General features: G+C 38.7%; 1 protein-coding gene and 1 non-coding gene across 2 annotated transcripts; one reads left to right on the top strand and one right to left on the bottom strand.

Moving 5' to 3' along the window:
* The first annotated feature begins 2,094 nt into the window (after positions 1 to 2,094).
* On the top strand, positions 2,095 to 11,529 carry uspl1 (ubiquitin specific peptidase like 1). Its single transcript, XM_023962378.2, has 9 exons — positions 2,095 to 2,237; positions 2,753 to 2,909; positions 3,223 to 3,345; positions 3,447 to 4,317; positions 4,771 to 4,881; positions 7,032 to 7,161; positions 7,583 to 7,708; positions 8,604 to 8,764; positions 9,714 to 11,529. The coding sequence occupies exons 1-9, from the start codon at positions 2,206 to 2,208 to the stop codon at positions 11,219 to 11,221; spliced, it is 3,219 nt and encodes a 1,072-aa protein (XP_023818146.1). The 5' UTR covers positions 2,095 to 2,205; the 3' UTR covers positions 11,222 to 11,529.
* A 109-nt stretch (positions 11,530 to 11,638) lies between these two features.
* Positions 11,639 to 11,710, bottom strand: trnae-uuc (transfer RNA glutamic acid (anticodon UUC)). Its single transcript has one exon. It is a non-coding gene; the product is annotated as a tRNA-Glu (tRNA).
* Positions 11,711 to 11,919: the final 209 nt, after the last annotated feature.

Genomic DNA, 11,919 nt, shown 5'->3' on the forward strand with positions numbered 1-11,919 from the left:
AAATAATGGTTGTTTAAAAAAATTGAAGTTATTTCATGATTAAACATCACACATATTGGAGCTCAATATTTATTTGTTTTAGATCAAAGTTTGGTTCAGCTTGACTTTGTAAATTTATTTAGACAATTATGATTACATGTTCCATAATTATGACCAAAAAAATGATCAAATAAAATCCAAAAATAAAAATTAAGGTAGTTTGTAAACATAGTCATGGTCTTTCTTTAAATGTTAGACCAAGAAGAATTCATAGCTTTCTTTAATAAACAAGGTTGGAAGCCTCTAAAATTATATTTATTTGCCTTTTCATTTATTTTAAATCAAAGCATTTAACAAACTGCAAGAGACAAGTTAAAATATTTCAAAGTCAAGTTAGAATATTTCAAAGTACTGATCCCTATAAGAAAAACGTCTCCATTACATTTATTATAAGAATCGTGATATTTAGCTACAATCGAAAAATCATAAACGATTGATCACTAAAAGCAAATTCAACAATGTGTTTAATTATAAAAAATAAACAGGGTCCAATTGCAGTGCAGCAAAGCAAACAAAGGAACTTACACTACTTCTTAGCTTATTACTCTTTAGATTTTTATTTTTTATGAGTATTTTGATTTTGTAAAACCACATTTTATGAAGTTAACTGTTGAGGGGAATAAGTCTTAGAGTTTCTGTGCTCTACAGATTGTGAAAGATGAGATTTGGTTTTTGTTCCGTATAAACATGTTTGAAACTATGAAATTTGAATATTAAGGCAGATTTGAGAAAGTCTCCTGGTTTACAGTAGAAACATTTTTAATTTACAAAAATTAAGCCTAGAATAACTTTACATCACATTCAATTTCTGGTGAAACACAATAATGATGAGCTGACAAAAGTCAGACGCCTGAGATTTTCTCAACATGTAATTTAGCGTAACCAATTAAACTTGGATTTTTCTCAACGTTTGCGTCACTTTGCAGTTCCAAGAATTTATAATATTTAATACAATTTTTATTTTTTTACATGAGCTGTTTACATGTTTTTCTTGCCTAATTACAAAAGTTTGAGATCTGAATCAGCGCCACCATCAGGTAAAAACTGTAAGGAAACTATATTGATTGAGTCACGTGAACAGGACAAATATCTGATTATATTATGTGAAACCAACCATATAGACCATAAATTGGCTGCAAGTAAAATCACATATCCCATTTCAAAAAAGAAAAAAACTAATAAATATAATTATATATTTAATAATATACACATATTTAAATGTATATGTATATGTAATGTATATTTTTTATTTTTCAAAGGTATTCTCCAACTGGGAAGAGGTGGATTGAACAGATTATAAATGCCAATCACACCCCACACTCGGGCCATATGTCTGCCTGTGATGTTGTCTGTCTGTGCCTCATTTTCCATCAGGAGATGCCACAGCAGAGAGCTATAGCCAGCCCATGTTTATGCATTATAATAAGAACTCCCTGAGAATAATATGCAAATTCATTTAGTCATGAGGAGAATAGAGGACAGGAGAGGAGCACACACAGTAGGGGCTAAAGGGAGGAGGTTGCACGCAAAAGGGCGGGATTGGGTGGAGAGAATAACGTGTGTGCACAAATGTGCGTGTCTGTCTGCGTGTGTGTGCGCGCGTGCGCGCGGTGCATGCTTTGGGTAGCATAAAGACACAATGGAGCTGTGAAGGCTATAAGTGAAATCGAATAAGGGAGATATGTAGACTCTATCCCTCCCCCCAACCACTATATTAACTAACCTCTCAGAATCCACACGGAGGCCCTAATATAGTAAAAATAATTTGTTTTTAATTATTATTTAAAATAAAATCATTCTGCAATAAACTGCAGAATGATATAAATTAATCTTTAACTTACATTTGTTTCCTTTTGTTCTAATTTTTATTTAAAAAACGCAAATTTGGAAGTCTCTTATTATTAACATTGTTGTTGCTGCTCGTTTTTGATTTATTCGCGATTTCAAAGTGTCAAAATGTTATAAAATGTCCTAATACTGACTACTATCTTAAATGCCTAAAACCGGTCAGCGCTGGTTTGATGAGCTAAAGTACTGCTGATAACAGCTGCCAGCTGCTATTCACTCGAACCACCGGAAGGGGGCCAGCGGAACCTTTGCGGGGGATGACAAAGACAGACGCAAAGCCGGCGGCCACCGGAAGTAGAACGTTTCTGTCACGAATGTATGAAAAGATGCACATGGAGCCGCCTCTCTGGGTAATAATTGTGGCATTGCAATGATAGATTTCTACAATATATGTTATCACTTTTTATGAAATGTAACTTATTTCGAAATATGTCATGTTTTGCGAGTTTAAATTCAGATTTGAATTGAATTAAAATAAAGATTTTGTGCAATCGAAGGCTAACTTGTTAGCATGTTAGCAGGCCGGCGAAGGTGGCTACTACTAGTGAGTATAAAAACATCAACAGAGGTAGTCACATGTATTTTCAAGCTTGTAATTATAACTATAAACGTATTCTTTCATGAAGTTTATGATGAGTTCGGTCTAAATCACTTGCATGATACTTAACTTTCAGTACAGTAGCCCAACTGTTGAAATTGATAAGGTTGTGTGTTTTAACTGAAAAACATTCTACGTGTGTTGACTTGACGGAAAAACAGAAAAAATAGCTTTTGGGGAAAAAAAGCAAAGTTTGTTTCCATGTGTGTCGTGTTTTTTTTTCACATACCCTTTTTCTGTGACTTTTTTCTCCTATATCATTCATAGCAATTTGGGAGCTGAGCCAAGCTGCTGTGACATGGTAATGTTCAGTGAACAGCACCTGGTAGCCGTGGAGCCAAAGAGAAGCGACTGTTTGCCGATGACTGATGGAGACACTGGTTTGGAGGCTTTGGCCTCACCGCAGGCGGGGTATTTAGGAAAAGTCAGTGAAGCTCCTGCTTCCTCTCATTGTTGTCACATGCGCAAAGATGAATCATAGTTGGGAGGAGAATACTGTGACTTTGCAGTACCATTCCAAATTCAAAACATGGAAATCTTTGACAGTAAAAGGCGAAAGTACTCATACAGTGTTTACTTAAGATGACTCTTCTTAAAGATCTTTAAAACTTTATTTTTGACTTTGTTTAAATGGGTTTTTGGTTTTAATTCAAGGACTGTTTTTTTTTTGTCTACCTTGGGTCCTTAAAATATAGGTCTTATTATTTGCTTACATTTTTTGCTGTTATGCTTTGTAGGTTCAAGAAAGAGCTGCTTCATTGGATCATTGTCCTTGGTGTGCTGCAAAGGGGCTCACCTTTTCTTTACGTTCGTACCACATCAACCTCCAAGAGTCAATCACCCTCTGCACAAACTCCCAGGTCAGTCCTAATGTTCCCTTTCCTGCACACTTCAACACAAACACATTTCAAACCTGCATTTGAGTAATTTCCTGCCACTCTATCTGTGTTTATTTCCACAGTGCCTTTTCCCCCTAGTCACCCGACCCCTGGAGGATATTTTGTCTGGCTTGGATTTGACAAAGTCAATTGTTGAGAACAAAAGAAAAAATAATTTTGCACTTGAACATGAGGAGCTTGTAAAGTCACCAGTCAAACGCCAGAGAATAAGCGAAGATGCTGATTTTGAGCCACAGAGTGGGACTCAAACAGATCGTGATGTCATCAGTCCCATCAGAAACGGCCTTCAACAAACACTTGAAGATGATGGCAAAAATCTCAACGAAAACCAGAAGGTGTCCGTGGACGCAGAGACAGTGGGATGCAATTATTCACCTGATAAGGATGTGCAAAAGAGAAGTATAATTTGCTCAGATGATTGTGCTGCATCTGCATGCTTGGCATCGGAGGAACTGTCATCAAACTCTTTGGGGGCCACGGTTGAAAACGAGGCTACAATTCCTTCTCACCTCGGTTCTGTCGATACACCTGACAAAACCAGTCATCACAGGATTTCTATTCCGGACAACGATCAGGACACATTATTTATGGAAGTCGATATTCCACTGACTCCGGCATTGAGGACAGATGAAAACTCCCCTACTGCGGATATTATCATTTGTAAAGACGGCAAAAACTCCAAACCAGGGAGTGAGGATTTGTCCTGCACTTCGCAAAAGTCCAGCAAGCTTGTTTCTGTTCCTAAGCAGCTTTTCTGGAGCAACAGGGACAGCTTGTGTTGGCTGGACTCCCTGCTGGTCGCTCTCGTGAACTGTAAGAGCTTGAGGAAAAGTAAACCTAAAGAGGAGCCTCAGCGCTCATCGGTGTGGCACTTGATGACAAAATATGACAGCATTTGTTCTTCCATCAAAACGCACCAACACACCGACAAAGGTAAGAGAACAGTAAACAAATGAATGTGTTATAGGCTTGTCAGGAGTTTCCTTGTTTTTATGCTTACCCTTATTTTGTGTGAAGCTCAAAGAAAATTAGTTTAACCAAAGACATGTCGGAGACAAATATGTGTACATATTTTTATTCTCACCGTACTTGTTTTTTATTTTAATAGGGACACATCCTATCAGGACTGAGCTAATGTTACAAAATGGGGGGGGGTTGAACTTTTTTTCTTTCTTTTTTTGGATTTTAGTTTTTGGATTTTTTTTTTCTTGGCTGCTGTTAGTTGCTGCTACCCAAAATGTACAAAAATCAAACTGTCAAACTAACATTAAAGCCAAGAAGAAGATAGTTTTTGGCTCCTCCAAGGTTAAACACTCTCTGTACTGTTAGAGGAAATTCTTGAAAACATCAGTGATGACTAACCTGAATTTGCTTTTTACTGGATAGATGGTCTCGCTTTGGTGCCGAGTCATGTTCTGCAACAGGCCAATGCTGACCTGGAAAGTCTCAGGATATCGCTCTTTCAAGAACTGCAGCCCAAACTGCACTGCAAACTGGGTAAGAACGCCAACTGAGAACAAAGCTACCTTTTTTTTGACAAACCAAGATGAAACATTGTTGTGGTAAGGCAGGGGCCGGGAACCTTTTTGGCCGAAAGAGCCATAAACGCCACATATTTTTAAATTTAATTTCGAAAGAGCCATACAATAATGTCGCGTCCCTTTCCCACACTGAGGCACAGAGACTTAACCTCTTTTAAGGTTCTTTATTCCATAGCTGAACCCTATTGGTCCAAACTACCTAACAACAGGCTGAGCGACGGAATTGATGGTCAATCAGCATCTCTGGGTGATGTGTTCAATGAACTCCGGAACTTAGAACGCGACCCAACAGCCACCCAGTCCAACTCGGTCCACTATAATATGGTTAAAACTAAAAATACAAGTGAATGTGTGCATTTGATGTAATTTCAACACTTTTAAAGTACAATAAGTCTGTGGATTCTTTTTAATAACATTGTAATGCTGTTGCTAATAAATGATGAGTATTTCTTAGCATGAATGTGACTTCTGGTGCTGCGTGGTTTTGCTGATGGTCTAGTCTGGTCGATACGTGGTGAGTTTAAGCTTCATGCAGGCGTTGAGACTTCCATCCATTAAACGTGATCGTAGGCTGGTCTGAATGTTCTTTAGATGTGAGAAGGACTGCTCACATGCAGACGTGGAGCCAAACACACACTCACGCTGCAGTGTGTGGTATGTGACGGGCAGCGTGTTCTAAGTTTTGACAATCCGTGCACGATTCACCTCGCTGCCTCTGCCCACTACCCCTCCCCTTTCGTCCTCGCACACCCCGTCCCTGCAATTGCGCGCTCTTTCTCAGAGACTGGAGCGTGCAGTTGCAGGCACGCCAATTCACAGGTTTCAGGCTGGTACAAACTCTGTGTTATAACAGATAATAATAAACAGTTGCAGATATTTTTTCTCCAAGCACCGCTACTACTGCGCGCCCCCCTGGCATCGCATCGCGCCCGAGAAGGACTGGTCTAATGAAAAAGAAATTTTATAATTAAATATTTGTCTGCGAGCCACATGTGACCATCAAAAGAGGTCACATCTATGGCTCCCGACCCCTGTGTTAAGGTATGAAAGGGCAAAAGCTCTTTATTTTTGAATTAATTGGTCATGCTATGATAAAGAGATATATTTATAAGCAATTTAATAATCAAATTGATCATTACTTAGAAAATAAAAAATTGATTCATTGGATAATATTAATCATTTTGATGCCTGTAATACCTTATGCACACTGATATTTATGGGTTTGTCATTCAGGTGGTGCTTTGTTAGATTGAACATTATTATTGTTGTTGTAACTAATAATAATAAATTCCATAACTAAGTTTTTTATGAACCAAGACTTAAATCAGTCTCTTTTATTTTTAAAATGTACGTTTTCACCACTGACATTACGCTCTCGTTCATCTCTATTGGGCAACAAACTGGCATTTTGGCAAATGTGGTAGTACCACTGTACAGGTTTCCGAATGCGTAATGGTTTCTGAATGAGTTTGTTCTGAAAGGTCGCAGAGCCGCAATCCCCAAAGCAAAAATCCATCCAACTTGAAAAAAATGCCGAAACGCGTCCTAAGCTGCTCTGAATTCATCAGCCGATAGGAGAGCAGCGTCGGATCAGGAACAGCATGCAAACGGTGGCGGGCTTCAAAGAGGGAGACGTGTCTGAGCAAATGCTTTTCAAACCTGCTGCACTCCCTGGGCCACTCGGGGCTTCTCTCCTTGAATATTAATATTGAAAAAGTCGGCTCCTTTACTTTTGCTTACAGTAGGGAAAAACAATACCAGGTACTTGTCTGTCCTGTTCTTGGAGGAGATTTTAGTCTGCAAGGGAAATGGATTCTATTTGCACAACAGGGAAAATACTGTTTTGGGTGTTTAAACTAGTAAAGGCTTTAATTATTGTGATTTTTCACTTGAATTTTGCTCAAGATTTCCAACAACTGAGTCATTGTTAAAGGGCCATTTAAGTCTTGAAGTCATCTCTTAAAGCAGCCATCAGTAGTAGATATTATCACTCAGTGACAGCAGGTCCAGGCTTGTTAACCTACAGTTTTGCCCATTTTCCTGCAGTCAAGTCTGTTTCCAGCCATGTTCACGCTCAGTCTTGCTCCTTGTGTTTACGCTCGTCAGGTCAGAGGGAAACTCCGGTGTTTGCCATGCCACTTCTGCTGAAAATGGACTCGTGGGCGGAGCCTCTTTTCCAGCTAACCTTTCGCTGGGAGTTCCAATGCAGGGAATGCAAAGTTGCCTCCAAAGAGAGGTAAAAACAACTGGAAAATGTAGTATAAACACTGTGAAAGGGCAAAATGTGCTTTAACTCAGATGCAACTGCCGTTATATTAAATGTAGTTGAAGCATTATGAGGAAAAGACTGAAAGTTTGTCATTTTCTATGTGAGTAAGTAACATTTAATTAGATTCATTTATAGGCAATCAAATCTTGGATTTGATTGAAATCGTATAAAAATGAATAATTTCATAAATGGTTTTAATAAATACAATTTACGGTCATATTTATAATGAAATTATACATGGTATAGGATACTTTTAGATCTTTGCAAAGCTTTTAAGAGTTATGTGATTAAACCGTTAAAGTTTCTCCGTGATTCTACTTGAACGTTTTACCTATGCTGATGAAATAAAGTTACATGTCATGTTTTTTTTTGTTTTGTTTTTTTAAAGGGTTACGAAAACTCTCCCCACATTTACAAAGGTGGTGTCAGATTGGCACCCACAGCACGCAGTTCATTTCTCTCCATGCAATTACTGCCGCAGACCCAATCAGATGAGAACTATGACGCTGGAGAGGTAAGAAATAAACTATTAGTTTGGTCACATCCCTTTTCCACATCTTATGAGTTCTATAAAGTACACAAGCTCAGAATTTTTGTTGTGTTATATTACAGAGTAACTTTCTTCCTTTTTTGTGCTGTGATTCCTGGTTTTTAAAGCTGATGAGTTCTTGGGCGAGGCACTTGTCGCCACAATTTATTAATATGATAGGATTTGTTAGCGTTTGATACAAAATGTCTGATTAATGTTGCTCTATTGTTGTCCCATTTTCTATGCCTGTTGGCTTTTAATGCTCATGTATTTCAAAATGATTACAAAAGGAGGATTACAAGTTTACTAGCAACTAATTTTTGACTAATGTTATTTTTTCTAATTGGTTTAGAATGGAATCTATTTTTGAATGCTAGTGTCTGGTTATACATTTGAAGAGGAAAAATGTGGCCTCTTTTGCACACTACCACATACCTTATATGGGGTAGCTCTTGCCTTTGCTGCTCAAACAACCTTCACCAGTCTGTAAATGTCCAAAGAAAAGGTCCTAGTGTCTCTTCCAGCTGCATTCAGTAGATGCTTTCAATGGTGGGACCTCTGTGGATGTGGCCCGCCTCCCACTGAAGCAGTCTGGGATGTGGGGAGTTGGAAGGACGGCTTCAAACCTCCCTCTTCCTTGAGTGTTATCGGGGCTGTTGGTTAACATTTCTGTTTTTAGCTAAACATGCTGCCTCCACAGCTGTTTTTGAACATCACATTTTGTTGTGCTTCCATTTGAAAGTGTTGATTCACAACATCGAACTAACCTCTGAGATAAAACTAAACGAGTTACTTCATTGGTTCACTTACTTTTCAGCCACTTTGAGCTTCCCTTGTGCTTTTGTATGATCAGCTGTCTTTTGGGTGTTTCTCTGTACAGAGTGCCTGAAGTATTTGCACTGCACTTTGTGGAGGGTCTTCCTCAAAATGATGTTAATCTGCACTCATTCAACTTCAATGAGAAGCGGTATTCTATAACCACCGTCATACGATATGACCAACAACTTCAGCACTTTGTCACCTGGACTCGCAGAAGTGACGGTAAGAGTTTCAGTTCTGATGCGTTGACCTTTTTTTACACCGAAAGTTCTCATATTAGAGTTTTATTCATATTCCTCAAAGCTCTTTGTGCTAATTCTGCTATTTGCTGAATCTTAAAAACTTTATAGTTTTGATCGTATTATTATCTCCAAATATTCTGTAAAAATCTTTTTTTCATGATTAAAGTTTGTCCTAATTATTGTTATGTGCTGGTCATTTAAATGAGGGTTCAAATCAGGCATCTGAACTTGGGAGGTCTGAACTTTTTTTCAAATTTCTTCAATGTTTTCATAAAGATGGCCACTTAAGAATAAATTTATAACAATAATAAAAATCAGTTTGAAACGTTTTAACAAACATAATTACAATAGAAGAAAAATTAACAGTTAGTGCCAAAAAATATCTTTTTTCTTTTTTAATGCTTTATTTTTATTGTAAATTTGGTTGAATTTATCCATTTTTTTAAGGAAATCAGCATCTACAGGTATATTTTTTTAATAATGTATTAAATTGCCTTTTAGAATAAAAAAAAGTAGTTTTCTACCAGTAATATTAAATTTGACCTGTTTTTAAATATGTAAAAAATTAAATGTTCTGAAATAATGTGAATAAAATTCAACCAAATTTACAATATTTATAAAGGATTAAAAAAGAAACAACCTATTTTTTGGCAAACAATAAAAATAACAATAAAAAAAATACTAGCTGATACAACATGTTTATCTAAAAGCGGGTAACTAGAAGACCAAACCTAAGAAATGTTGCTGCCTCTTTAAGTCGTAATAAATGAATAAATCTGCTTATTATATGAATACATTAAAATACATCATCTTTTACCGATGTGTCAGTTTAAAACCCCCGATTTACAGACCTGGTGGTAAACCTGACGACACGTCTGGAAGTGGTTTTCATGTCATTCACTGTAACCACATTCTGCCTGTTTCTTTAGGATCCTGGCTGGAATATGACGACCTAAAGCACCCAGAATGTCAAATCCATCAGGAGCTTCTGATACCTGCTCACGAGATGCACATTATCTTCTGGGAGGAAGAGGGTGAAGAGCCTTCTGTTTGTTCTCCATCCTCCACATTTGTGGAACCCCCTCCCCCTGTTGAAAGCCTCCCCAGTTTGACGAACTTGAGCGTCAATGAACCGCTCCTTCACAATGACACTGACATCATCTCTGCATTTGTGGAAGAAGAGAGCCCGTCTGCCGCCAATGCTGACACGTCAATAGGTGCCACAACGCTCCTCGATGCGTTTCAGGGTCTCAACCACAACGACATTGTCACGCTCACACTGGTAGAATTGGAAACGCATCAGGAAACGTTGCCTTCAAAAGACAACAAGCCTGCTCAGGACTTTAATGTGTCTTCAAGGGATGAGAAGTTCCCATCTTCGCCAGACAGTTCGTCTCCCACAGAGGTTAATGTGTGTCAAAGCTCTAAACCTCCAGCCACAGCTAGCTCCTCTGGTCCTGAGAGTGATGTAGGCATCGATCCAACGTTTGTTACTGCAACAGCTTCTTCAGAACCATCCACACCAGTTCCCAACAACTCTGGGAGTCCCATTGTTCATGACAACCAGAAAGCATCTCCTGTGTCTTCTACCGATACCTCAGCTCTGTCCACCAACCAGGAGAGTTCCACGACTACATCAGTACTGGGTCAGAACGCTCGTTTGTCCTTAATGCTAACTGCGCATCCTTTGTATAAACACAAGTGGAATAAAAATTTAGAAGTCACACAAGAACTCACGCCGGCAGCAAAAACAAGGCTGGCCCAGCCTCTTCATTCTACTCCGCATCCTCTGAAGAAACAGCCCATTCCCATAACTCTGTCCAAACCGCAGATCTTAGCTGATGAAAGCGGGGAGTTCCCACCAAAGGCTGCAGAAATGTATGGTGGATTCAGTACAAAGAGTCTTCCTCCATCTCCTGCACTGCCCAATGACGAAGCAATAGTGTTTCAGACGGTTTCAAAGTTGCCGTCTATGCCCACATCAAAGCAATTTCTGGATATCTGGCCTTCGAAGAAGCTCCCCTCAAAAGTCCCCCCAGGTCTTAGCGACACTGAAGCTCTTAGATACAAGCTAATAAAGAAACTTAAGGCCAAGAAGAAGAAGCTTGCGAAATTGAACCAACAATTAGGCAAACAGGGGGGAACCTTCCTGTTACCGGACAGCACTGCTCTGACCTCTCCAAGCACGGTGAGTTCCAGCACATATGATGGCTCCACTTGTGACGACTTCCTGTCAGAGTTGCTGTCACCTGCAACCACAGCCAGCAACGTTTCACCGGACAGCACTGGGTTCTTGGAGATGCTTGCCAGTGGGCAGAACGTACCTGAAACGTTGAACTCCAAAGTCAGCGATAACATCCAATCTCATACGAACTGTGGTACTAATGAGCCTGATGCTGAAAACTTCCTGGAAATGTTCCTCTCACAGTGCTGTTGATCTAAAATGAGCAAATATTCAGTAAATATATGAAGCAAGATATGCTGGTTTTAATAGCATGGAAAATAAGTGATTTTATAAATCAGGTTTCTTTTTTTCTGTTTGAAGACACTGGTTTTCATTCTTGTGTTCTTATAAAAAGGTTTTTGGAGTTTTTTTCCTGTTTTGGTGGTTTGTTTGTTGGATCATAGTTTTATTTTTGAAGGATTCAACACCTTTTTTATTTGTACTGTAATTCATACCCCAATACAGAATCAATGTTAGGTAAGGAACTTAAATTGGCAATAAATGTTTTACTGTTGCATTTATTTAGTAGTGTGTAGATTTCTATGAAAAGGTCATAACATTGCAGGACAATTTTGACTATTCTGACCTGTAATGACAAGAAAAAAATTAAATTCCTAAACAAAACAGTCGTTCCCATACCGGGAGTCGAACCCGGGCCGCCTGGGTGAAAACCAGGAATCCTAACCGCTAGACCATATGGGAGCTGCGAGGAGTGCCGAGGTACACTGCAAAGAAATATAGACCAACGTAATGAAGGGGACACGTATGTGTCAGATTTCAAATATCGGTTTTCTCTTTGATCACACTCGCATATTTTAAGACGTGACAAAACCACTATGACAACATTTTCTGAATATTAAATCGGTGAAAAAGGTTAAAAGTAAGCAGACCTCCAAGCACAACTTCAAGCG

This window comes from Oryzias latipes, chromosome 14 (genome assembly GCF_053564925.1).
Source record: "Oryzias latipes strain Hd-rR chromosome 14, Olatipes_Hd-rR_3.1".
NCBI classification, from domain to species: Eukaryota; Metazoa; Chordata; class Actinopteri; order Beloniformes; family Adrianichthyidae; genus Oryzias; species Oryzias latipes.